The following is a 26,891-nucleotide window of genomic DNA, read 5'->3' on the forward strand; positions in this document are numbered from 1 at the left end:
TCGGACGGGAATTATGCAGAATCAGATTCCACTAAGGCAGAACTACTAAATGAATACTTCTGCTCGGTTTTCACCTGTGAGGAGCCGGGATCCGGTCCACTTTTATGGACAAGGGAATGCCAGAAAGACCCGTTTCAAGACTTCAAGTTTACTCCCAGTAGCGTCTACTGCGAACTTTCAAGACTCAAAGTAAACAAAGCCATGGGACCAGACAACCTACACCCCAGGGTGCTCAGAGAGCTGAGGGAAGTCCTGGCGGAACCATTATCTGTGCTCTTCAATCTCTCCCTAAGCACGGGAAGAGTTCCCTTGGACTGGAAAACAGCTAACGTTATTCCACTCCACAAAAAGGGCTGCAGGACAGAGACGGCGAATTACAGACCGGTAAGTCTCACATCCATAGTATGCAAACTCATGGAAACACTGATCAAACAGAAACTTGATACAATCCTGGATGAAGAAGATCTACGTGATCCCCATCAACATGGATTTACCAAAGGCAGGTCCTGCCAATCAAATCTGATTAGCTTCTTCGATTGGGTAACAAGACAACTGGATGCCGGGGAGTCCCTGGACGTAGTGTATTTGGACTTTAGCAAAGCTTTTGACAGCGTCCCACACCGTAGGTTATTGAACAAGTTGAAATCGCTGGGATTAGGGGAAACACTAGCTGCATGGGTTAAGGATTGGCTGAGCGGTAGACTTCAGAGAGTGATGGTAAATGGTACCCCATCCAAAACATTGAATGTGACCAGTGGAGTACCACAGGGCTCGGTCTTGGGTCCAATCCTATTCAACATATTCATAAGTGATATGACCCAAGGGATCAGAGGAAAAATATCATTGTTCGCCGACGACGCCAAACTGTGCAACATAGTAGGTAAAAGCACTATGCCTGACAATATGACACAGGACCTACTACTATTAGAACAATGGTCATCGACTTGGCAGCTTAACTTCAATGCTAAAAAATGCAAAGTGATGCACCTGGGTAAAAGAAATCTGTGCAGGACTTACACGTTAAATGGTGAGACCTTAGTTAGGACCACGGAAGAACGGGATTTAGGAGTAATCATTAGTGAAGACATGAAAACTGCCAATCAGGTGGAAAAGGCTTCCTCTAAGGCAAGGCAAATGATGGGTTGTATCCGTAGAGGTTTTATCAGCAGGATGCCAGAGGTCATAATGCCACTGTACAGATCCATGGTGAGACCACATTTGGAATATTGTGTTCAATTCTGGAGACCACATTACCGGAAAGATGTGCTGAGAATGGAGTCAGTTCAGCGGATGGCCACCAGGATGGTCTCGGGGCTCAAAGATCTTCCGTATGAAGTAAGGCTGAATAAATTGCAGCTGTACTCACTTGAAGAACGAAGAGAGAGAGGGGACATGATCGAGACATTTAAATATATCACGGGTCGTATCGAGGTGGAAGAGGATATCTTCCGTCTTATAGGACCTTCTTCCACCAGAGGGCATCCGCTGAAAATCAGGGGAGGGAAATTTCATGGAGACTCCAGAAAGTATTTCTTCACTGAGAGGGTGGTCGATCATTGGAATGAACTCCCACGGCAGGTGATTGAGGCCAACAGCGTGGCAGATTTCAAAAATAAATGGGACATTCATGTGGGATCTCTAATGAGGTGAGGGCAGGGGGTGGTGAGCAAAATCAAACAGAAGGGTCAATGGAGTGGGCAGACTTGATGGGCTTTGGCCCTTTTCTGCCGTCATTTTTCTATGTTTCTATGTTTCTATGTTTCTACTAAGGGGGTACTCCAGGAATGAGTTGAGAAACACTGTTCTAGAGCACAGAATACTCAGCTTTATGTGGATTATTCCAGAACACCTCAGTAGATATTCCTCAGATATATATCCTGACTCAGGAAAATTTTTTTAATGGGTCTCTGTTATAGGCTACTAATCTCAGAGGAAAGTCTAGGCAGATATGCATTTCTTCGTATTACCACTTTTTGGGTGTTTTTCTCAACTTTTTTTGCAGTTTGCTACACTTCATCACACTTACTCTACTTCTTAGAGCAGGGGTGTCCAATGTCAGTCCTCGAGGGCCGCAATCCAGTCGGGTTTTCAGGATTTCCCCAATGAATATGCATGAGATCTATTAGCATACAATGAAAGCAGTGCATGCAAATAGACCTCATGTATATTCATTGGGGAAATCCTGAAAATCCAACTGGACTGTGGCCCTCGAGGACCGACATTGGACACCCCTGTCTTAGAGAGTGACACGGGGCAAAAATTTCATCCCTATTCCCTCCCTTCAACCAAAGATTTTTTTTCCTGTTCCCATCCTATCCCTGTAGTGAAGCACACTTTGTAACACCCCACCATTCCAGCATTTTTCATCCCTGTCCCTGCAGTCTTAATTTTCTTCCCTTCATCTCCAAGAAGGAAGATTTTATGCTACTCTAGTCTAGTCTAATACACCACCAATCTCCTCTGTAATTAGAATGTACCTTTTGAATGACACTAAGAAAAATAAAGTCAATGCACAGTCAGTGCTAGCAGAAAACAAAGTCTTTTTCATACACACAAAAATACCCCCTCATTCAGAATGCAATAAGAAATCACAAACTAAAAATAGACATTTGTTGACAAAAGTTAAATTGAACTGCCAAGAAGCCAGACTCTGCATACACTGCAGCACAACAGAGTGACACATATCCCCTAATACTTTGCAAAGTCTATAAAGATAGCAAATGTAGATTTCAAAAAACTGAAGAATAATAATTACCACTTTACAAATTAACAAATCATATTATATAAAGTGATCAATCTATGAATGTGATCTTGAAAACAGCTCTAAGAATTTTGATGAAATTGGGTCAATCTATGGTTTTTGGTGTGCAAAAGCTATTTAGCTAGGTCTGTAATTTGGCAAAACCCATTTGGGGGGGGGGTCGAACGGGGGACTTTTCAGATGTGCATGCCTCCTTCTGCAGCCCATTGTTTAGTCAAGGAAACTTAGCCAGCCAGTTGGCTGCAGGGAAAAATAAGGCTGAAGGTTGCTAAGCAGGTTGCTAAGTCATTGTCTCTGTAGGTATTGCTTCTGCCTCCCCCTGCAGCCCATTGGTCAGATATTCCTAAGGAAGCTTATTTAGCCAATAGGCTATACAGAAAACCAGGACTGACGGATAATGTATCATTACCTATTTGGTCCTTTCTCCTCTGCAGCTTATTGGCTGGCTAAAAAAAAAAAAAAAATGCAGTATAGCTAAGGGTTTCTAAGAAAAAACAAGAGGCTGAGGGAGCAGATATGGAATGTAAATGGGAGAACACAGCTGAGGTTAATGCAAGCTGGGGGACACATGGAAAGTGACACACAAACATAATGGTAGCACATTGGTCAGATATTTCTAAGGAAAATTAGCCAGCTAATAGGCTGCAGGAAAAAAACAAGACTCAAAGAGCCAAATGCACTAAATAGGATCGGTAAAACCAAGTGGGTCCGCTCCGATCCAATTTTTGGCTGATTCTAAAAGAGCTATTGATGCAATAAACATTTTGCATGCAAATGATTCGCACGGAGGTTCATCATAATCCCCATCTCTCCTATCTGATTAATCGTTGTGAAAGCAACTCTAACACATGCGTAGAGTTGGCAGGGGGAAGCCCTGAAGAGCTGAGAGGCAGGGGAAGGCCCCAAAGCAGCTTCCTGCCACTCAGCTGTTCAGGGCAGGAAACACACAATATCTACCCCATTAAAAAAAGATACCCCCCACTACCGATGACAGTCCTCCCCGATGAACCGGCACCAGAGACCGACTGGGCCCCCCCTTTTCAGCAAAAATCAGCAGGAGGGATGCCCACGCCCTCCTGCTAATGGAGGAGGGAACCAAGGCCCATATTGGCTCAGGCACCTAAGGCCCCTGTGCATCATATTATACACCGGGGACAGGCACCTAAGACCCCTGTGCATCACATTATGCACCGGGGAAGGAAAGGTCCACCATTTTGGACTGGCAGGCCTCGGAGCAGGTGGGACCACATCCCTCCTGCTCCTGACTTGTGAAAAAGATACCAGGTGGGTTGTGAGGGTTGGGTTGTAGGGAGCATCTAGTGGCAGGAGGGAGTGGGCAACCCTCCTGCCTTTTTTATGGAAGGGGGAAGAGGGTAGGAGTTCATTCAGGGGTGGACCTTTATTGTCATGAGGGAATGGCAATCCCTCCTGTCATTTTTACTTCCGTGGGGGGTAGTCATGATGACAGGAGGGAGTGGGCATCCCACCTGTCATATTTTCTCATGCAGGGGTGGGGTTGGCATGGCAGGAGGGAGAGGGCATCCCTCCTGCCATTTTTGCAGGGGAGGGCTCTTTTTAATGGGGAAGATATTGTGTGTGTATAACATGCACAGCATCTGTACCTATAAAAAAAGTGTTGAACTATGGTTAGGCAGGTACGCAACTGGTCTTGATCAGTCCTTTTTTTCAATTACTAAAATCCCTGGGGATTTTTTTGTGCATAATGAAGCGATGTTAGTGCATCAATTGCTTTTATGGGGTTTTATCTAATTTGCATGGCCAGATCAGAAAATGGACGATTTGAGTAGAAAAACATGCAGTGAGTCGTTTTGTGCATCGGGTCAGCAAATGCGATCGTTGCTAAAGCAGTCAGAACTAGTTTAGAGACGATCGCTGACTTTAGTGCATCTGGGCCAAAGTTGTTAAGGCTCTGTCTCTGAAGCTACTGCTTCCACCTCTGCCTCCTGCTCCCCTGCAGCCAATTAGTCAGACATTCCTAAGGAAGCTTAGTCCGCCAATAGGTTACAGGGAATATGGACTAAATGTTGATGTCTCATAACCCAAACATTCCCATCATAATAACACAGCTCACTTTCCCAAGCGAAAGCTCAGTCTTCCAGGTACCAGGAATAAAAAGTGGAAATTAAGATAATTCTATTTTATTGGACTAATACATTTTTCAAGCATTCAGAAACCAAAATCTTCTTCCTGTGATCAGTACAATATTCTGCTGACAAAGTTCCTACTTCTCGAAAACACCAGAACCCCTACCATAACGAACTCCATCTCATACCCCATATAACCCCACCTAAAAATATTAGAGGTGACGATAGACAGTGGCTGTACCATGCAACTACTGTACATATCAACAGAACAGTCCAGAAAGCCTTCACATTCATGTGTAATCTAAGGCAAATCTGAAAATTCTTTGATAGAACACAATTCAGACTCCTGGTCTAGGCACTAATACTAGGCCTACTAGACCACTGCAATATTATATACCTACCCTGCCCCGCCACCATGATAAAACAACTACAAACAGTGCAAACCACAGCCCTCAGACTGATCTACTCACTGAAGAAGTTTGACCACATCAGCGCAGCATACCAAGACACACACTGGCTACCAATACAAGCAAGAATACTTTTTAAATTCTACTGCATGCTCTTCAAAACCCTACATGGCAATGGATTATCCTACCTGAACACTCGACGAACTCAGAAAAACTCTTTCAGACCAAGGAGAACTCAGATACCGTTCATCCACCCCCCCAATCAAAGGCATTCAGCATAGAAACAATACACAAAGGATTACTTGCCACGCAAGCAGCAAACTAGACAGCCACATCTCCAATCTACTGATTTCAGCACCAAACTGCAGAACCTTCAGGAGGGAAATAAAAACCAGGCTGTTCAAAAAATATGTCAAGACAAACTCCTGATACAACCAATATCCTCACTTCATCACCAGACTCCAAATGTTACAACCAATAGCTTCCCTGTAATCTTCTGGAAATGACCAGAATCTCTTACTTTTATAATACGCCTTGAACTGCAAGGTATTGGCAGAATAAAAGAAACTAATGTAATTATATCCTGACATGACCTGAGGAAGGAGGTTTTGATCTTTTATTAAAATTATTCCAATAAAAAGAACACCACCTTAGTTCAATTTTCTATTTATAAACATTTGTCAGCTACAATGCTTCTTTATCTCAAAAATAATTTTTTTTTCTACCTTTGTCTCTGGTTTCTGCTTTCCTCATCTTCTCTTCACTGTCTTCTTTACATCCAGCATCCACCCTTTTGCTCTGCCCCAACCATCCATTGTTTGCCATCTTTCAATGCCCCTTCCACAAACTGTCTGCCCTCTCCCCCTTCCATCCAGCACTTGCCCCCTCCTTTCAGCCTGTGCCCCTCTCTCCTTTTTACAAGATTCATTCCAGCTTCATCCCTCCATTTTTCTCTCCTCTCACCATCTCCACCTCCCTTCCCCCTTGCTCTGGTATCTATCTCCTCTCTTTCCCACCCTACTCCACCTCATGGCATCTCTATCTCCTTCCATCTCTGCCTCCTTTCCTCTTCCCCATCCCATCCACTGTCTGGCATCTCTCTCCCCTCCTCTGTGACTTGGCATCTCTCTCCTTTCTTTTCCTCCCTCCAAGTCTGGTATCTGTCTCCATACCTTCCATTTCTCTCTCCCCTCCACCTTGCTCTAGCATATCTCTCTTCTCTTCTTCCCTGGTGATGGCCATTCAGCTCTGGCTTCACTCCACTGCTTCCTCTGGGGTGCTTCTGACAGCAGCAACTTCTTCAGGGGCAGGAAAGAACCCCACTTTTTCTTGCCTGTTGTCACACCTTAGCCACCACCAATGCTGCTCCAAAATGGCTGTTGAGACTTCATTCGGCAACCTTGTGACACTTTCATGAATCTTGCAAGGCTGCCGCATGAAGTCTCAACAGCCATTTTGAAGAAACATTGGTGGTGGCTATAGCAGCAGTGTAACATAATATGATTAATTTTGCTGGATCTAAGAATTAGAAAAGTATGGTTTGATATTTGAATCTAAAAATTATATGTAAGGACTGTAATTTCTTATACCAAACTCTGAATAAACCTAGGCATCGAGAATGACACGGTGACACATTTTGCCCCATCCCCGCAGGAACTCAGTTTCCCTCTCCCGTCCCCCAAGTTTTGTCGCTGTCCCATTCTTGTAAGCTGTGCCTTAACTGCCCAAGCCTTGAACACTTATGATTTTAAAGTGTTTGAGGCTTGTGTAGATGAGGACAGAGCTTTCAGGAATGGGGCAGGGACAGGAAAAGAACTTGCTGGGACAGGAAATTGAGTTCTTGCGGGGACGGGGAAAAATTTGGCCCCGTATCATTCTCTACCTAGGCCATCTGCCTTTAGAATACTGAAAAACCTGAAACAAAAGAAGTAAAGTGCCCATCCAGTGGATTACAAAAAAAAAAGACAGGGTGATGTAACAGTATCAAAAGGAATTCTACATTCCAAGATATACACAACAATACAGAAGCTAAAGTGAGACAAGAGACAGAAGAGGTGTGAACAACCTCTATTCTCCAGGAATCATATCTAAGCAGTCAGAGCTGGGGATGAATCAAAAGAAATTCCTGAAACTCCCAGACAATGACTCTCTTTAATCCCATCAGGGCTCTGCCCAGCTAGGAAGCATGTTGACCAGCCAAACCAGATAGCATCACCAGGCCTAGCAAGAAACCAATTCTGAACTATCCCTGAATCTTTGATTGGAATTTTAAATGTACCACCTGACCCCAGCTCCTGTAGCCCATATAAAAGGGAGATTCACCTAAACTCCTTCCTCTTGGGATCGCTGCTAGACTTGCTACACATCTTGCTGGAATCTCCTCTGAATTTAATTCTCACTGTTCCACTCCCAGCCATTCTGCAACTGAAGAGCTTTTCTTCCAGCAAGAGACCATCATCTCCTCAAGCTATCCTATGCAGACACAAGACTTCCATTACTTAATCATTCAGATTTTCTAGCAATATTTTATCTTGTGGCACATTCCCCTTGATTACGATCCCTAAATTTCCAGAGCTAAATTTATTGCATTACCTACATAATATTGTAAATAAACTTGCTCTGTAAAATTAGATCCTAGTTCTTCCTTAATGTTCAAAATATATGTTCTTAAATAATACACAGAGCTAAATTATAAGTAAGTAGTACCTTCCCCAAATTAACAACTATTTATATTATATTTTGATCTAATAGCAGTAGCAGGCAGGAAAAAGTTTGTGTGGGAGGGTTCCTGCTCTAGACCACCAGAGCTGTTAAGGCAGGCCTGGGAAGGCCTGCCTGCCGTTTTCCATTACTGCAGGATTACTGTGGTATCGGTCCTCATTCTCGCAACACTACTGCAGAATGATCCACTGTTACCACAGTATTCCAGGGCAATTTTACATTACATTACATTAGTGATTTCTATTCCGCCATTACCTTGCGGTTCAAGGCGGATTACACAAGAGTTGTCAGGTTACAAGAATTGTAACATTACATAAGAATTGTCGTAAGAATTACTTAAGAATTGTCGAGAAGTTAAGGAGATACATGTTGGGTAATTAGAAACATTTTAGATTAGATATGGGTAGAGTGTGTGGTAGGTGGAATTTGAGAAGGAACAGTTCGTGCTAGATAGGTTTGATGTATTTTTTGAAGAGTAGGGTTTTGGTTTCTTTTTTGAAGGTTTTGTAGTCTGTGGTCGAAGACAACAGATTGATGATTTGTCCGTCTAGTTTAGCTGAGGTAACTGTGGTGTTACCGTGGTAATGATTACTGTGTCACTTTCTTCTTCATATATTAACTGTAAGGGTAGAAAGGTATAGTGTAGATAAGAATTTATTGAGTATTTATAAAAATGACAAGATGACTCCATGAAGGTTGTAGCCAAATTTTCAGTGCTTCATTATAAAGACGATTATGCATTCATACCTGTTACTACGATAAGACCAGACTCTGGATTTATTGGAGTATGATTTAAGTACTGAATTCAAAATCTTTATCTGGGATAGATGCTTGCTTCTTTTCAAATGATATGTTGCTACACTGTAAGGTTAAAGGTATTTCTGGTATGTGTCGGGCTCATCTAATCAGCATTTGCTGTTTGGTCTAATAAATTACAGTAGAATACTGTTTACTTGTGGGCCAGTTAAAAACATTTTATTCTAGCAGACATCACTCAGCTGGTAGGTCTTTTCTGGTATGTAAAGTCTTGAAACACTAGGCCTGAATGCTGCCTTTAGTTTTGTAGGTGTGTAAAAACAAAATAGTCTTGTAAATTATACTTAAACAGATGTGGGTCAGGTAAATATCAGTTTTCATACAGGTAATTGTTTAGTAGGCCTTCCAATTAGTCACTGTTAGGCTTATTTATATAGGCTGGTCTGTCAGCCAACATGTATTAAGGGAAAGGGACTGAGACTTGTACCAACGTGTATTAAGGGAAAGGACTGGGAGTTGTATACCGCTTTTTTATGGTTACAGATATTTATTTTGTATCCGGGGCAATGGAGGTCTTAGAGGCAGATTCTCATAACTTACCATGCCTTTAACAATTGTCACTAAACCTGTTCCAGCTGGTTTAGTGTGCATGTATTTTAGTGGTCTTTTTCGAGCTTTCTAGCAGTCTCCAACTCTGTCATGCAAATATAGTACTACTAATTTTTTAGCCCATTACATTAACGGGTGCTAGAATAGATGTGTAGACTTAGGCATTTCTTTCTTTCTTTCTGTATGTCTGTCTGTCTTTCTCCTTGCCCCCTTTCTTAATTTGTCATTCTTTCTGTCTCTCTCCCTGCCCCCTGTCTATCTTTCTTTCTTTCTTTCTGTCTCTCTTCCCCTGTCCAGCAGCACCCCTTCCCTGCTCCCCCTGTCCAGCATTAGCCCTTCTCCCTTACTTTTACCTCCCCCCTGTCCAGTAGTACCCCTTCTCCCTTCCCTGCTCCCCTGTCCAGCATCCGCTAGCCTGGGCAGCCTTGGGGCTTTTGCTAGGCTGGCCCGCCTCGCATTATCGAAGTGGACCAGCCTAGCAAATGCCCGCGGCTGCTTGATGAAACCGTAGATACTGCCACTGCTGGTCCGGGGGTGAGAAGAAGAGGCGTCATTTTGGCAGCGGCAGCATAGTCAGAAGGCAGAAAGTCAGCCGGCGTCGGAGATCGGGGCAAGAAATCAGCTGAGGCAGGCACTGCGTGGCACGGAAGCTCGGCGCACAGAGGCATGGAGATTGAAGTGTGCATGCGTGCTAAGGGTTTTATTATAGTGGATGAGGTCATTAATATTAAAATGGCAGTAAAATGGGCTCATCAATATTCAAAGGAGTACTCTGGGCAATTCTCTATCATTGCTGTTTATTCTCAAAGCACAGTGCCGGCTTTTGGCAAGCAAATATCACTGACTGCTCCGGAGGTGCCGGTACTTTGAAAATTGCATCTCAGGCATGTGTTTCTGGCTGTGGCTCATGATAAAATTTGACATTAAAAAAAATTACAAGATTCACATGAATTATAGTAGTTCATTTTGGGTGGGGGAGGAAACAAAAGCACGCTTCTTAATCACATGTATTATAAGTGTGTCTCATATGTTTCTGGCTGAAGCTCATGATAAAATTCAGCATTAAAAAAATTATAAAAAGCCCGTGACTTAGAGGCATTTGTGAGTCGCACATGATTTGTGCTACAATAGTGGACGATATTATGGATGGTGATTCTTATCCTCATGCTTTCCACATTGTCCCGATGAGAAGATATGAAATGAGACCTAAAGATGATGATGGCGTTGTTGCTTTTCCTGACACATTTAAGCCTCTTTTCATGGTGTATTTTGCGCTTGTGTCGATCACTATCACCCGCAGCTCATCACATGTAAATTTCACGAAACTCCGCAAGCCTCATTTGCTTGTGCAATTTTTTGAGAATGGCTCATTTTTGAAATCGTTACAATAATGGTCGTGACAGCAGCCCATTGGATTTTTCTCGTAAGTTTTGAGAATCTTCCTTATGACTTGCCCAGGGTCACAAGAAGCAGCACTGGGTTTTGAGCCCACAACCTCTCAGCAGCAGCCATTCTGTAAATCATACAATCAGAGATGTGAAGAAGTGAAATGAAAATTTTTTTTGCCTCTTGACATAAGCTGAAAAATGTCTGTGTGGTGCTATCCTTGATCATAGATAAAACAGAAAATGAATTAAATTACTTACTGAAGAGGTCATTGAGAGAACCAAAGTTGTCATATCCTTGCACAGCATGCTGATTCTCCTCTTTGCTTCATCTCCCCCTAAACCATAAATAATGCAGTGTATCTACTGAAGATCTAAGAGGTTAATTAACTCACAATTTTCAGTATCTCAGGCACTGCTTAAGGTTTCTGTTCATTCATTTTTAGTTAGTTTTTCTGTATTAAAGTTAATTGAGAGACAGTTTGGTGCATATTTGTTTCTTACATATAATAGTCTTAAAACAGTAGGTGAGACCTTATAAAGAGGGGTGTGGCTTTGAGGAACTCTGAGGTGTGAGGAGTCCTACTAGAATTACATAGCTTGCTATATGGGGAATAATAAGCAATATGAGGGGTTGGGTCTGGTTCTGTTGGGTTATATGGTGGTTAAATTGTACATGGTTTGATTGTCAATTCTGAAATTCTACTTAAAGAATTAAAAAAATCACCCTCTTCTATATCTCTAACCAGAGCTGCTCAGACACATTATCCTCATTCAAGTTTCTTGCTCTTTCCTACCCCCACCTTTGTCCACTATCATGCATAATAATTTCTGTTACATTTACTCAGGTGTTCTTACGTTAGGTGATCAATCCATTCCAGCGAACCAGGTTTTGCATCTTTGGATCTGACAGAAGCATATCTATAGAGTCCCATCTCTCCAGGCCGCAGGAAATATCTGAGGTTTCATGTTCTTCAGAAACATTTCCAGTTTTCACCTCTCCTGACAGCCCCCCACGCTTTCACCAAGGTAATGGTGGTGGTTGCGGCTCATCTCTGAAATATGGTGATCCAAGTACACCCCTACCTGGACGATTGACTAATCAGAGCTCCATCCAAATAGGAGTGTGAGCAAGCAGTGTGAGAGGTGTTGGATTTGCTGCGATTAGACTGGATAGTCAACTTCAAGAAGAGCTATCTAGAACTGACCCAGTGTTTAGCGTATCTGGGCATTCATTTTGACATGGCTCAGGGCCAAGCCATGCAACCAGAAACTCAAGCAACAAATCTTGGCATTATCTTCAGGTGTTGGGTTCCATGGCAGCCTCCCTGGAGGTTGTTCCCTGGGCCAGGGCACACATGTGGCCTCTCCAGGATTCTCTTCTGTCTCTGTGGTCCCTTCAGAGGCACTTTCTTCAGATGCAGCTCCCAAGACAGTGACAATGAAGAACAGCTTATGCTGATGGCTTCAAGGAGATTGCTTGTTAAAGGGTATGCCTCTCTGAATCACGGAGTAGGTGATTCTCATGACTGATGCCAGCCTCTTCAGCTGGGGAGCCCATTGTGGGGACTATTCGATGCAGGGCCAGTAGACTTACCATCAGAAAAGGTGGTCCATAAACTATCTGGAGCTTAGAGCTATTCAGCTAGCGTTGAAAGCTGTAGAAAAGGTCATAGAAACATAGAAGATAACGGCAGATAAGGGCCATAGCCCATCAGGTCTGCCCACTCTACTGACCCACCCCCAAGTCTACTATCCTACGGATCCCACTCCTGGTGACAGGTTCCCTTGGCTTAAACCTCTAAGGGATCCCACATGGGCATCCCATTTGCTCTTAAATTCTTGCACGCTGTTTGCCTTGATCACCTGCACCGGGAGCTCGTTCCAAGGATCAACCACTCTCTCGCTGAAGAAATATTTCCTGGTGTCGCCATGAAATTTCCCGCCCCTGAGTTTGAGCGGATGCCCTCTTGTGGCTGAGGGTCCTTTGAGAAAGAGAATCTCTTCTTCCATCTCGATACGGCCGGTAATATACTTAAACGTCTTGATCATGCCTCCTCTCTCCCTACGTTCCTCGAGGGAGTACAGCCGCAAATTTTTCAGCCTTTCCTCTTCGAGGGAAAGGCAGTAAGAGTGTTCTCCAACAATGCCACAGCCTCCTTCTTTGTATTCTATTCCAGTGGATCTCGATTGCTTTGGGATGTAACTGAAGGGAACACTACACTTCACTGGCAGTGTGAGAGGTGATAAAAGTTGTAAGTATCGCACTTCTGCAAAACCCGGTTCATGGGAATGGATTGATTACCTAATGTACAGACTCCTGAGAAGATTGGCCAGGTAAGAACATAATCTTTCAATGAATGCTATTTGAGGTCTTTCATGCTCTGAGATCTTTGCTATGTTAGTTTTGGTTTATTTCATAGCAAATTTCCTCTAGAAGCTGTATGCAAGGGGTGCCCACACTTTTTTGGGCTTGCGAGCTACTTTTAAAATTACCAAGTCAAAATGATCTACCAACAAAATTTAAAAAAACATAAAGCACACTGTACGCAGAGAAAATGTTAATTATTTATATTCCGGGGGTTTTCAAAGAGGTCAAGGCAGATGACTTTATGCAATGTCACCTCAGTAACAACTATACAAAAATAGACAAATATACCCCCTCCCTTTTTACTAAACCGCGATAGCATTTTTAGCACAGGGAGCTGCGCTGAATGCCCTGCGCTGCTCTCAATGCTCATAGGCTCCCTGCGCTAAAACCTGCTAAACGGACACATTTTAATCACTAAATTGAAAATAAAATCATTTTTCCTACCTTTGTCTGGTGATTTTATGAGTCTCTGATTGCACTTTATTTTTCTGACTGTGCATCCAATATTTCTTCCCTTCTTTCAGCCTCCTGTATGCTTCCTCTCCTCCAGACCTCATTCTCTCCCCTAACTTTTTCTTTGTCTCCCTGCCCCCTTTTCTTTCTGTCTTCCTGCCCCCCTTTCTTTCTGTCTTCCTGCCCCCCTTTCTTTCTGTCTCCCTGCCTCCTTTTCTTTCTGTATGTCTGTCTTTCTTTCTGTCTCCATACCCCCTTTCTTTCTGTCTGTCTGTCTTTCTCTCTCCATGCTCCTTTTCTGTCTGTCTCCCTGTCTTACTCTCTCTATTCCCCCTTTCTTTCTGTCTCCCTGTCTCCCCTTTCTTTCTTTCTCTTTCTTTCTCCCTGCCCTCCCTCAAGCCACTGCTGCCGCCATCAGGGAACAGGCCACAACACCGCCGTGTTCTCCCTGCTTCCAGATTCCATAAAGAGGATGCAGAAGCACCAGGACCAGCCTTCCACATCCTACGTCAATTCTAACATCGAAGAGAAAGTTCCGGGCCAGACAGGCAGCGATTGGCTAGCCTGGAACTTCCTCTCCGAGGTCAGAATTGACGTCGGGCAAGGAAGGTTGGTCGGCCCGGCACTTCAGCATCCTCTTTACAGCGTCGAGATGGGCTCTGCAATTGACTCGCGTTGCCTTCGCGATCTACTGGTCGATTGCGATCGACCTTTTGGGCACCCCTTCTGTATGCTGTTACTTGCATAATTGTGGGGGGGGGGGGGGGGAAGAGAGTGTTTCTTCAGCCTCCAGTTTTCAAGATCACTTTAAGGGCTATCTAGAAAACCTTCCTAAGAAAACATCTGTATATTCTCCTCCTCCTTTTTGGTCATTAATCATGCCTTTCACTAAGGGCAGTGTTCTTCATGCAAGACCTGGGGGCCAATGGTGGCCTCCATTGACTGTGTGACCCTCTGATGCTTTACCCTCTTCAAATGCCATACCACCGACACCCCTGCATTTTCCTCATACTTCATGCTGGAATACCTACATAACTGTTCTGTTTAATATATTTATCAACAAATGTGAAAAAGAAGAAAATCCTCTTGGGTAATGTAACGGGGTCTGAACCCGCAAGCCTGGCAAAGGGAAGTAGCCGTATTCTCTATGCAAACAGATTCTGAGCTATAATCGTTTTCCAAACACAAAAAGGGTTTTTCTTTTCACACAGTCCCATGCACAGAAGTAAAATGCTATCCGACAGGTCTCTCCACCATCTCAAGACCAAAAATACCAAACAATCCAAGGCACTAATTTACTATTCAAACAGTTCTGTCTTAGCAAATTAAAAACAGAAAAACTCTGCCAACAGTTCCAACTTATGGGCTGCTGCTACTGTGTTAGTCTAGGCTGGCATAACTTGTTCTGGTTCAAAGTCACATTCCATACCAGATTCTTCCTCACTTCATAAACTGACTCCTCTATTTCCATGGGATACTCTTCAATACTTCCCAACCCCCCCCCCCCCCCCCAATCTTCTACCTGTGGGTAAATCGCCTTACTTCTGTCAGCTTTACTATCATTTCTCTGCCAGTTCTCTCCTCTCCAGGAAAACCTTTCTTCAGGAACCTGCCCAATCAATAGATTTTGAGAAAAATAGGATTGATTCTGTCAAACCTTTGAGCTGAAACTTAATCAGCATTCTGGTTACTGCACCTTTTTAATGAAATATGCCTTTGTGGTGTGCTTTTAACATGCAGTTACAAATTATGTTGGTGTAATTCTTTTGCTCCTGGATTTTCTTGTGTCTGCTATGTTAATAATCTTACTTTCTCTCCAAATCATGAATTTTCATGTAGTGGAAAAAAAATAATAATTAAAAAAAATATATATATAGTGCTGTATAAGGTAATTTTTATAGTTCCTTTGCATCTTCCCTAAAAGGGGTGTAATCCATTCTCCAAGGACAAACAGGGTGAGACCTTCCAAGTAGATGTTAATTTCTGAAAAGTGGTACAGTAAGGGATATGCTGCCTGGGCTTTTCAAAAAGTATCCTGGCTATCGCAGCGTTTTTCTTTTGAATCACGATTGCATTTTCTACATTGCATTAGGCGGCAGGCACCTCCGTCTGTTTTTCTGCAAGTAAACTCAGTTTGGCTTGATTTTTTCATCATTTGGCGCCATCTATTGGACTGCTATTACACCCCTGAGGAAGGCCCTTGTGGCCAAAACACAGTCCATGTTGGGGTCCAGTGTATGCTTTATTTCAAAGGACTTTACATGCCTGTCATGACTTGTTCTATTTATATGTATACCTGTGCAAATTTTAACTGAAATTCTATATTTTAAATAAACATATTTGTCTGCACAGTGGTCTGACCAGTGTCTCTTTCCCCACTCTCTTTGTTTGTTTCTATAGTTTGCCCGTGGGGTTGCTTTTTTCCTTTGTATTGTTTAAAAATAAAAGGAGCATTTCTCAATACATTCGGAGGGCAATTGTCCAATCGACAATTTGATTTAGCATATTTAGTAAATAACTTGTAAAAATGTTGCCAATCAAGGGGATTAAATTACTTCCAAATCATGTCTGCCCTTGGACCATCCCTCAGTTGAACCATAAAGAAACTTGGATCATTATTAATCGATGGTGATAAATTAGCTCTCAAATTACAAATTTTCTTTTTAAAATACCCAGCAAGAATGTCAGCAGATGGAGGACATTCCATCTTTGAACGTTTCTTAGATTCAGTATCAAATAAACTGTTAACCAATATAAATAATTCTCTACTATTGATGATCGCTTCTCAAATTTTTTGAGCATAATGTTTAGCTTGTTTCTCCTTAATCAAATTTTTGTAATTTTTCAGTTTAAATCTCCAATTTACCTTATCCTCAGTTTTTCCTGATTTTAACCAAATATTTTCCCATGTTTCGTAGTTCCCTTTTAAATTCTAGCAGTTCCACATCAAACCAAGCATTTGAAGGTATTTGTCTCTTTGTATACGAGTGTTTTTAAAGGAGCAATTGTCTGATTCAGACCTAGTTTTTAATTCATAATGTGACAAATTCCACCTGATTTATAAACCCTCTGTTGTTAATAGTCTTCTTTTTCAAATTGTTTTTAGATCTCAATTGAGTTTGTTTTTTCTGCCAACTTAGTTCAAAATTACATAATCGATGATCAGACTAGATAGTCATTCCTTAATGCCTGCTTAAAATGTATTATTAGATTGGTTAATTCTTTGGAAGAAAAGGTAACTACGGTAAATCTAGATGATGACCTTTTAGGTGAGTTTTTATTGGGGAGGTTTTAAAAATCCTAGCAAAGTTAGGAACAAATATAGGTCTTTAACTTCTGAATTATCATCTTGGTCAAGGTGAATATTAATATTCCCAATTAAAAGATTATAAGGACCAGCTATCATATTAGAAAGAAGGAATTAATAGAAATCCTTCTTCACGTGCCATTTCTTAGGAGGGATGTAAAATAAAGTTACCATTAAATCATCTTCTAACTGTTTCTGTGATAGCCTACAAGTAAGAATTTCACAATCCATAGTGGATCTTAAATCTAACTTTCCAAAATCAAAAGAATCTCTTAAAATAATCGCCAATCCTCCCCCCCTCTTCCAACTTCTAGACAATGGTAATTTTAAAACCTTTAGGCAAAAAGTCATTTATGATTATATCATTGTTTGAAACCAACCATGTTTCAGTCAAAAATACAAAGTCCAGTTTTGACTCCTCCAGCCAATCTCTGACCAACATAGTTTTATTTCTGATAGACTGACTATTCAGATATGAACCTTGAAGATTAAGATAATTTAAATTTAATGGAAAGTCCGAATGACCAAGATTTTTCAGGATCTGCTGCCGCTTATTGTGTGGTCTAGAGCAGTATTTTTCAATCTTTTTACATCCGTGGACCGGCAGAAATAAAAGAATTATTTTGTGGACCGGACTAAAATTAAAAACCCCCATTTCCACCCCATCTCCGTGAGCTCGGTCCCCACAAATCATCTGATCCCATCCACACAAGCCTCAGTTATGATTTTATATTGAATGTATTTATTAAAGTATTAAAAGAAACAATATTCTGTACAATTGTCATTTTATAAATACAAACAAGGATCAACAAAACCCCTTTGTCCCCTCTCCTTCACAAATATCCCCTCTACTATCAAGAAAACTGAACAAGCCAAATTATTACAAAATGCTACACAGAAATATCATGCTAACAGAATACTGCAGTCACACATGACAGGAATAGTTTTAGGGGAGTGCAACTAGGGCAACTGCCTCCTGGTCAGAGAGCGCCCTAAGCCAGCTGGAAGCTAAAGAAGCACTGCCTGGGTTTTGCAGTCCCAGTTATGTCTAACACCAGCTGTAGCAGGATATATATTTCAAATTTGATATATTCTAATCACAAAATAGAAATATAATTTTTTTTTTTTACCTTTTGTCGTCTCTGGTTTCTGCTTTCATCTTCTTTTCACTCTCTTCCTTCCAGCGTCTGCCCTCTCTGTCTCTTCAATCCAGCATCTGCCCCTTCCATCCACTGTCTGCCCTCTCCCCCTTCCATCCAGCTTGTGCCCCTCTCTCCTTTTTACATGATTCATTCCAGCTTCACTGCTCTCTTCATTTTTATCTCTCCTATACCAGATCTAGCATCGTTGTTCCTCTCTGCTTATTTCTCTGCTGACCCCTTCCCATCATCAATCTCTCTACTTTCTCATGCCTGTCTCTCCCCTTCCCCTCCTGTAATCTCCCTGTTAGCTGTTTCCTTTCTTTTTTCCTTTTCCCTGCCCTCCTCCTCCTGTCCAGCAGTAACTTTCTTCCCTTCCTCCCCTCCCAGAAGTATCTCTCCTTCTCCTTCCCTCCAGGTCCAGTAGCAGCTGTTCCTTTTTTTCCCCTTGCCCAGCAGCTTCCCAGATTCCTTTCCCTCCTCCCCTCCCATCAGCATCTCTCTTCCCTCTCCAGTAGCAGCTGTCCCTTTTTTTTCCCTTGCCCAGCAGCTTCCCAGATTCCTTTCCCTCCTCCCCTCCCAGCAGCATCTCTCCTTCTCCCTCTCCAGTAGCAGCTGTCCCTTTTTCTCCCTTGCCCAGCAGCTTCCCAGACTCCAATAGTGGCTTTCTCCTCTCCCAGCAGCTCTCCTTACTTCCCAGCGCAGCGATTCAGGAAAGCAGCTTCGGGTCCTTTATTGGGTCGCGCCGCCTCTGAGGAAAGAGGAAGTTGGATCTTCAGCAATTTTTTTTAATTCCCCCACCTTTCCCTGCTTCTTAATATAGGGTGGAAGCTTGTTTCATTCTTCAGGGGCGGCACAGGAGAAAACCCCAGTCGTGATTGCCATCAGTCTGACCTCTCTCCATGCTGGTATCATCAGGTCACACTGCATTGAAGAGCGTAATTGTGGTAGGGAAATGTATGAGGTTACACACTGGACCAGGTATCTAGACGCATGACCCTGTATGCTCAGATGTGTCAAAAGTAATGCAAGCCATGCAAAAAAAAAAAAAGCTGAATCAACATGGCAACCCAAAAAAAAAAGCACTTAAGGTAAAGATGCTATAATAGAAAAACACATTTTCTAGTGACTGATGCATGTGAATAGAAGTGCTGTTAATCCATGTGCATATTTTGGTGGTGATATTTATTCCAATATGTGTGTTATATACAGAAACCTCCCAGCAAAGTCAGCAGAAGAAACTCAGAAACACAGGCAAGAATACGAAGAAATGGTGGCACAAGTGAAAAAGAGAGGTAACTGAATTCTTCTTGAGGGTAGATAGAGAAATCCCAAGGCTTAGCAGGGTGGAGGTTACAGCTTTAAAATGGACATACCAGCTTACCAATTAGGTGCCTACATGAAATGTCAAGGTGTTTTTACAAACTTACAAAAATAAATTAACATACAAATAAAACCCACACAAATAGTACTCATAAAAGCAAATTAGCTCATATAAAGTCAATGTATTTAAAACCTGTAGCAAATCAAAGTGACTAATCCATAAAAAATAGTGTAAAAATAAATTTCCTTCTCTGAAGACAAACAGGCTTAATATGCTCACATGTGGGTGATGTCATCCACGAAACCTGGTATGGACACTTCTAAATGCACTGTCACTTTAAATCTTTAGGTAGTATCCACAATGTGTGTGTGCAGGTGCCTTCCTGCCTGACATCTGCACGCGGAACCAATAGTTTTAAGGTTTTTTTTTCTGTGGAGCAAAGAAGCTGTCTTTTCGGTCTCTCCTCAGTACATCAAACTTTGAAGTCTTTTTTTAATCACTTCCCAATATTATTTTATTGTTTTCTTCATAATTCTTCATGTTTGTTTTTCAGTATTTTGTTCAAGTTTAGTTAAATTCTGTCAATTTATCAATTTTTGACTTTCAGGCTACTTTGAGGCCCTTTTCAACCCAGACAGTGTCAGTTTTTTTAGGTATATTTTTTATTTGAGCTCCCCAAGCTATTGAGCCTTTTGACTTTATATCTGCCTTTTTCCCTCCATGTCAAAGAGGGGTACTGAATGGCTTCAAGAAATGTACTCACTGTACTTGGAACATTTCAGGTTCTGACCCCCCTTAATTGGTGTGTTCAGTGTCTAGGTTCTGAACATCAGGACATTTGCTGTGAATTCTGTCTGTGTATACAGAAGAGGTTACTGAAACCCCAACAAATCCAGTGCAATTCATTTTGGGTGACAAGACAAAATTGTCTTGTCACCCAAACAGCACCAGCATCGGTATCAACACTACATGCACGCCACTGCCCAGAGATCATCAAATTTTGGGCTCTCTGCAGAGATAAGACTCGGTTGTCTTCGTTCATACATTGGGGGTTGCTTGTAAGAAAGCTAAGAAGCATTAACATTCCTCCCCTTCTAAGTTTGGCATAGCTTCTTTCCAGACTTCCACCTCCACAATTCATAGTGTGTCAATGCACTCTGGATCACTCTCCATCGCTGCAGATCATGTCTCCTCCCAGGCATACCTTGACATTGAGGTTAGAGAATGACACGGGGAAAAAATCTGTCCCCGTCACCGGCCCACCATCCTCTGCACCGCCCCGTCACCGCCGTTCCCTTCACCGCCCCGTCACCGTCACCGCCATCCCTTTCACCGCCCCGTCACCGCCACTGCCATCCCATTCACCGCCCCGTCACCGTCCCCGCTGCATCCATATAAGCCTTAGTACTGTAATATTTAGCTTATTCCTTTCTTATAAATCAAAGTTCCTGCTGCTGAACTAGAGAAAGAGATGTTCAGCTGGCAGGGCTTTGTTTATAAATTTTTATCAACACAACTAATATACTATTTTATCCTAAAGCAAAAAATAAATAAATAAATATAATTTTTTTTCTACCTTTGTTGTCTGGTTTCTGCTTTCCACATCTTCTCATTGAATTCCTTCCATCCACTGTGTGTCTTCTCTCTGCGTCTTCCATTTGCTGTTACTGTGCCTCTCCCTTCACCCCCCCCCCCAATTGGTCTAGCACCCATCTTCTTCCCTCCGCTCCTGCATAGTCTGGCATCTGTCTTCTTCCCACTCTGTCTTCCACATTTCCCTTCGGGGTCTGTTCCTCTCCACCCTCCTTCAATGTCTGTCCTATTCCTTTCCACCACCACCCTTCCCTCCCTCCTTTACCATCTGTTCCTTTCTACTACCCTTCAGCTCCTCTCACGTGGCTTATCTATCTACCTTCCTCCCTCTTATTTTCATGGCATGTTACAATGTAATTTGTGCAAGCCACTGGAGCCTGCGAGCTCGGTCCCTGTCCCATCCCCACAAACCATCTCGCTTCTGTGCTCCTATTTTCTCCATTTCTAATATCTCCCCTATGTATCTGTCATTGCCCCCCCTGTGTCCATATACCATCCCCATGGCATGTCCCCTTTATGTCTCTGTCCCTATGCCCCATGCACATAATTTCCCCTCTTTCTGTTACCTTCCTGTGTCCAGATTTCCCCTATCTTCCTCTTCCATACCAGTGTGTCTCTTCTTTTCAACCCCATCTAGCTTTTTTCCCTTTCTTCCCCCCCCCCCCCTGCTTCTAGCATCTGGCTCACCTGCCAGTCCTTCCCTTTCCCCTTGGCCCAGAATCCTTGGCCCAAAATCCTTGGCCCAGAATCCTTTTCCCTTTCACTCCCTCCTTCCAATTTGAGCCGGGAACACTAGCGATCGCACGGTCCCCGCAGCCACTACCTGCCTGCCCAATCGATCCTAGTGTTTAGCCAGCTCTCTCCCTTCTCCTCACCTTAGTTTGTAGATTTTCTTTTTCGGCGACCCGCACGCTATCAGAGAGCCGCGCACGCGCGGCTGCTCAGTGTTCAATCTTCTGCTCTGCTGCAACTTCCTGTTTCCGGTTGCGTCAGAGCAGAAGATTGAACACTGAGCAGCCGCGCGTGCGGGTCGCCGAAAAAGAAAATCTACAAACTAAGGTGAGGAGAAGGGAGAGAGCTGGCTAAACACTAGAATCGATTGGGCAGGCGGGTGTGAGCTGCGGGGACCGCGCGATCCTTCATGCCTCACTGCGGGGACAAGACCATTCACCGCCCCGCGGGCGGTGAATGGCCTTGTCCCCGTCGCCGCAGCGACTGCTAGTTTTCTTCCCCGTTTTCGGCGGGTGACCCGCGGCTAAAATGCGGTGGCCGCGGGTAAACCGCCACCGTGTCATTCTCTAATTGAGGTCTACCATGTTCAGACAACCAGTACCACAGACTGCTTCCACACCAATGTTTCTTCCGGTTCAGACTCTGACTCTGACTCTCCAGGAGAAGACGTGGACTATGCTCAAACAAGAGCCTTTGGGGCTACTGCAGATGCAGACTTCACACGCTTTAAAGGTATCTATGCCTGTTTCAGCCCAGCCTGAGGATAAATCTAGATATCAATTGAGGATGAGGTCACACACCCCTGCTCGACATTGAGCACCAGGGTCAGCACGGACCCATTTGACACATGTGTTGTTATTGGCAGAGTCGTTATCTCCTGGGTCAGAGCATCAATCCCTGCCACAACACACACTCCCTGATTCACCTGACAGAGATATATTCAACCACTCAAATGAGAATCTGCCAGACTTGTCAGCAGAAGAATCTTAGGGCATCTCTTCTGATCATTCTCTGCCTCAAGAGGTGAAAATCTCCACCAGATACTTGCTATGTCAGGCAGATGGGTCATTCTTTACCTTTAAAACGGAGAGAGAGGAAGGGTTTTGCTCTTAATGTTAAGCTTCTTGTCTATGAATCTCCTCTAAATGACTGCATAGAAGTACCTTTATTTAGGGTTATATGAGATACCCTATTAAAGAACTGTCAGTTTAGGTAGCTCCTAAAAAGATTGACACAACGTATAAAATCCAAAGTGTCCAGGTTTTGAAAGAACATAATTTCATCATTTTCTAGTTGTAGAATCTGCCTTTAATGTTCACGCAGTTTAAGATCTTATGCATTTGCTCCTTGTGGCAGGGCAGCTAAGCAGGGAAGCTAGAACATTAGACTCCTTTGGTAAATGAATTTTTCAAGCATCCATGTTAACAAATAGAATCTTGGATTACCAACTCTGTTCCTCCATTTATTTAAAGGCCTTACTTAAACAACTTCCAGCTTTTGAGAAATTCCTCCCTCAAGAAAAGCTCAAAGAATTTCAGTAATCATCTAAGAACTTGTGAGGAAGTTTCTAGCTAGAGGCATATTCAATGCATTTGATATTTCTTCTCATCATACATCTGCAGTGGCAGTAGCAATGCATTGTTTGTCTTGGCTCAGTGTCTCTGATCTCGAAACCTCAGTGCAGGAGTACTTTCTGATCTCCCTTGCAAGGGTAATGATTTGTTTAAAGATAAGACTGAGGAGGTGGCTGATCGAATTATAAAACACACAGACACAGTGACAAATTTGTCTAAACATCAAGCCTCTACATCAGGGTTGTCCAACATCTGTCCTTGAGAGCTGTGATCCAGGTGGGTTTCAGGATTTCCCCAATGAATTTGCATGAGATCTGTTTGCATACACTGCTTCCATTGTGTGCAAATAGATCTCATGCAAATTCATTTTGGAAAACCTGACCTGGCGAGAGCTGAGATTAGATGCCCCTGCTCTACATCTTTGTCATCTTACAGACAGTACTCTGCCCCATCAGATATTAATACTATTATAATACTAAACATCATTACAATCAGCTATCTTCATCATCATCTAGGCCTGCTAATCAACACTCTCGTGCAAAGCAACAAAAGCCTCAGAAGTCGCAAGCTAAGTCTCGGTCCAAGCAGCAATCATCTTTCTAAAAAGCATCGCCACCATTCCCCTAGCTCTGCCTCCCAGTCTTCCCGTTGAAGGCAAAATAATCTTTTTTTCATCAATGTTGGACTCTAACACAACAGACCAGTGGGTGCTTGAGTCATCTTTCAGGGCTATGCCCTACGTTGGATCCACAAACCTCCAAACCACCAACTAAAAGAGTTTCTTTTCAGCTCCCTTCAGAAGATTCTCCTTCATCTCTTGGCCTTTCTCTAACAGAATGCAGTAGAACCTGTTGTACAAGAGAGAGGCAGGTGGGTTCTACTAAAGTATTTGCTGATACCAAAAAAGACCAGAGGCCTTTGATCCATTTAAGACTTCTGAGGCTTAAACAAATACTTGATTAAGGAAAAATTTTGAATGGTGTCTCTGGAAACCCTCCTATCTCTACTGGAAAAGGACAACTGGCTATGCTGTCTAGATCTAAAAGACACATACACTCACATTTCCATCCTACAATTCTACATAGGATCTTGGCATTTCCAGTACAAGGTCTTGCCTCTGCTCTTCATATCTTCAAGAAATGCCTAGTGGTAGTGGTGGTAGCCCTTTACACATGGAGATTTCACGTATTTCCTTATTTGGATGAATGCTTGATGAAGGCCTCATCATCGCAGACAGCTCAGACTGCCATAAATTCAACAGTTCATCTCCTTGAACGTCTAGGGTTTGTGGTCAACTACCAAAAGTCACATCTACAGTCATCTGAAACCTTAGAATTAATAGGGGCATTCTTGAACACCATTCAAGGTCAAGCTTTTCTATCCAAGCAGAGAGTTGACAATGTCATTCACCTGTGTCGATCTCCACTATCAATCACTTTTCTGCACATCAGATGTTATGCATTCTTGGCCACGTGGCACTTATTGTTCACGTGACCCCATTTGCACATCTTCACTTCAGGGTCCCACAGTGGACTTTATCAACCCAATGGTCACAAACTATGGGATCCCTGTCTGCTCCAGTACATGTAACCCTGGATCTATTGCACTTTCTCCAGTGATGGATGGAGCCACACAATCTTACTCAGGGTCTGCCTTTCCAACCCCCTCAGTATAAAAAAACATCTAACCACGGATGCTTCTGTGATGGGCTGGGAGGCTCATCTGAACAGTTTACACATTCAGGGTCTCACCACAAACAAACCCTGCACATAAATATTCTTGAGTTATGGTAATAGGAAACGCTCTCCATTCCAGGACAGGACCATCTATTTCAACAGGTAATACTCGTCCATACAGACAATCATGTTGTCATGTTCCACATGAACAAGCAAGGAGAAATGAGATCTCACACCCTTTTGTATGGAAACAATCAACATTTGGACTTGAGCAACTGCTTATAGAATATTTAAGAGCAGTTTACTTAGTGGAGAAGGAGACTTCTTTAGCCTCATGAATGATCTCTCAACATGTCTGTCTTACATCCGTTCTTCTCTCATTGGGGAATACTGGACGTAGATTTATTTGCTTCCCCTCACAAAAAAACTTCTGTAGTTCTGTTCCAGAATCTTTACTCCACAGTCACACTACTTCAGATGTCTTCCTGTTTCATCTGAGAACCTCTGATCCCTCTTATAGGGAAAATGCTACTCGAACTTCACCAGGTTCTTAATAGCATCTCTGGCCATGCCAGATTTGGTTTCCATTCCTCCTACAGCTCTCATCCAAAGAATCATGGAAATTTCAAACGTTTCCAACACAGCTAACTCGGAACGCAGGGGCCCCTCTTTATCTGAACCCCCGTCCGTTAGCACTAATAGTGTGGCTTCTTTCTCCAAATAAATAGATACTTTTTGCCTTTCTACTACAGTATATGCTGTTATAGAAGAGTCTAGAAAGCCTTCCACTCAGCGTTATCGCTTTAAGTAGATACGATTTTCTAACTTTATTTTATGTATGTTACTATCTGTAAAGCCGCCTAGGAATAGGCAGTTGAGAAATTTTTTAAATAAATAAATAACTGATGTGCATTACATTATTTAGAACCTGTCGCATGCCCGCTTCCATCAATTTTAAACTACCTCATAAATGTCTTTAGTTCTGGTCTAAAAACCAACTCAGAGTTCATCTTAACGCACAAAATCACCTATCAAACCTCTGAGGTTTCTGTGTGATTCTTTCTGTTCTAATGAAGCTTCCCTTTGAGACACTTACATTTTGGGTTTTACTTGGCAGGTCGTTTTCCTTATTGCTCGCACATCCACATGCTGGGCGAGTGAACTTCAAGCTCTCGTTTCATACCCAGCCTACACAAGATTTTATAATGATATGGTAATTCTCTGAACACATCTCAACTCCTCCCTAAAGTGATCTTGGAATTCTATCTCATCTGATCCATAGTTCTACCTGTATTCTTTCCAAAGCCACATTCACATCCTGGAGAAGCAGCTCTTAACACCTTGAACTGCAAGTGTGCTTTAGACTAATTTTCATAGTCCTCTCTGTTCTTTGTGGCTTCTGACCCTAATAGACTCAACGTAGCTCTTTCCAAGAGAACATCTCTTGGCTAGTGGACTGTATCCCCTTCACATATACTCAGGCTGGCCTTATGATGCAAGATCAAGTATCAGCCCACAATTTATGAGCTATGGCTGCCTCAGTAGCATACTTCTGATTTGCCTCTATTGAGAACTTCTGCAAAGCAGCTATTTGGTCCTCAATACATGTTTACTTCTCATTACTGTTTTGTATAAACTCCAGAAGAGGTGGTTAGTTTGGGCAAGCAGTTCAGCAAAATCTTTTCTTCCTGAAAGCTGATTTTCCCTCCAGCCCTGTTGAATTTCATCAGGATCCTGTTAATATAATGTTTAATCTCTTCCAGAGACATGATACTGGCAGCTAGGGAGTCCCACATGTGAGAATATTACGCCTGCTTGTCCTTGGAGAGAGTGAAGATACCTTTTAACAGGTGATCTCCAAGAACGGCAGGCATAAATTCTCCCAATACGCCCACCTTCCCTATTTGGCTTCTTAGCTTTTTTTTATTTAACTATTGGTCTCAAGTGCTGACATCGGATGGGAAGACACCTGCATATG

General features: G+C 42.7%; 1 protein-coding gene across 4 annotated transcripts in view; it reads left to right on the plus strand.

Annotated features, from left to right (window-relative positions):
- The window catches only part of TBC1D14 (TBC1 domain family member 14), a 244,731-nt gene that overhangs the window by 145,087 nt on the left and 72,753 nt on the right, over window positions 1-26,891 (plus strand). For all 4 annotated transcript variants that reach the window (XM_033949845.1, XM_033949853.1, XM_033949873.1 and 1 more), the window contains one exon: window positions 19,227-19,309. In XM_033949845.1, the coding sequence (XP_033805736.1) occupies window positions 19,227-19,309 (83 nt within the window). The remainder of the gene's footprint in view (window positions 1-19,226; window positions 19,310-26,891) is intronic.

Source organism: Geotrypetes seraphini, chromosome 1, assembly GCF_902459505.1.
Source record: "Geotrypetes seraphini chromosome 1, aGeoSer1.1, whole genome shotgun sequence".
Lineage (NCBI taxonomy): Eukaryota > Metazoa > Chordata > Amphibia > Gymnophiona > Dermophiidae > Geotrypetes > Geotrypetes seraphini.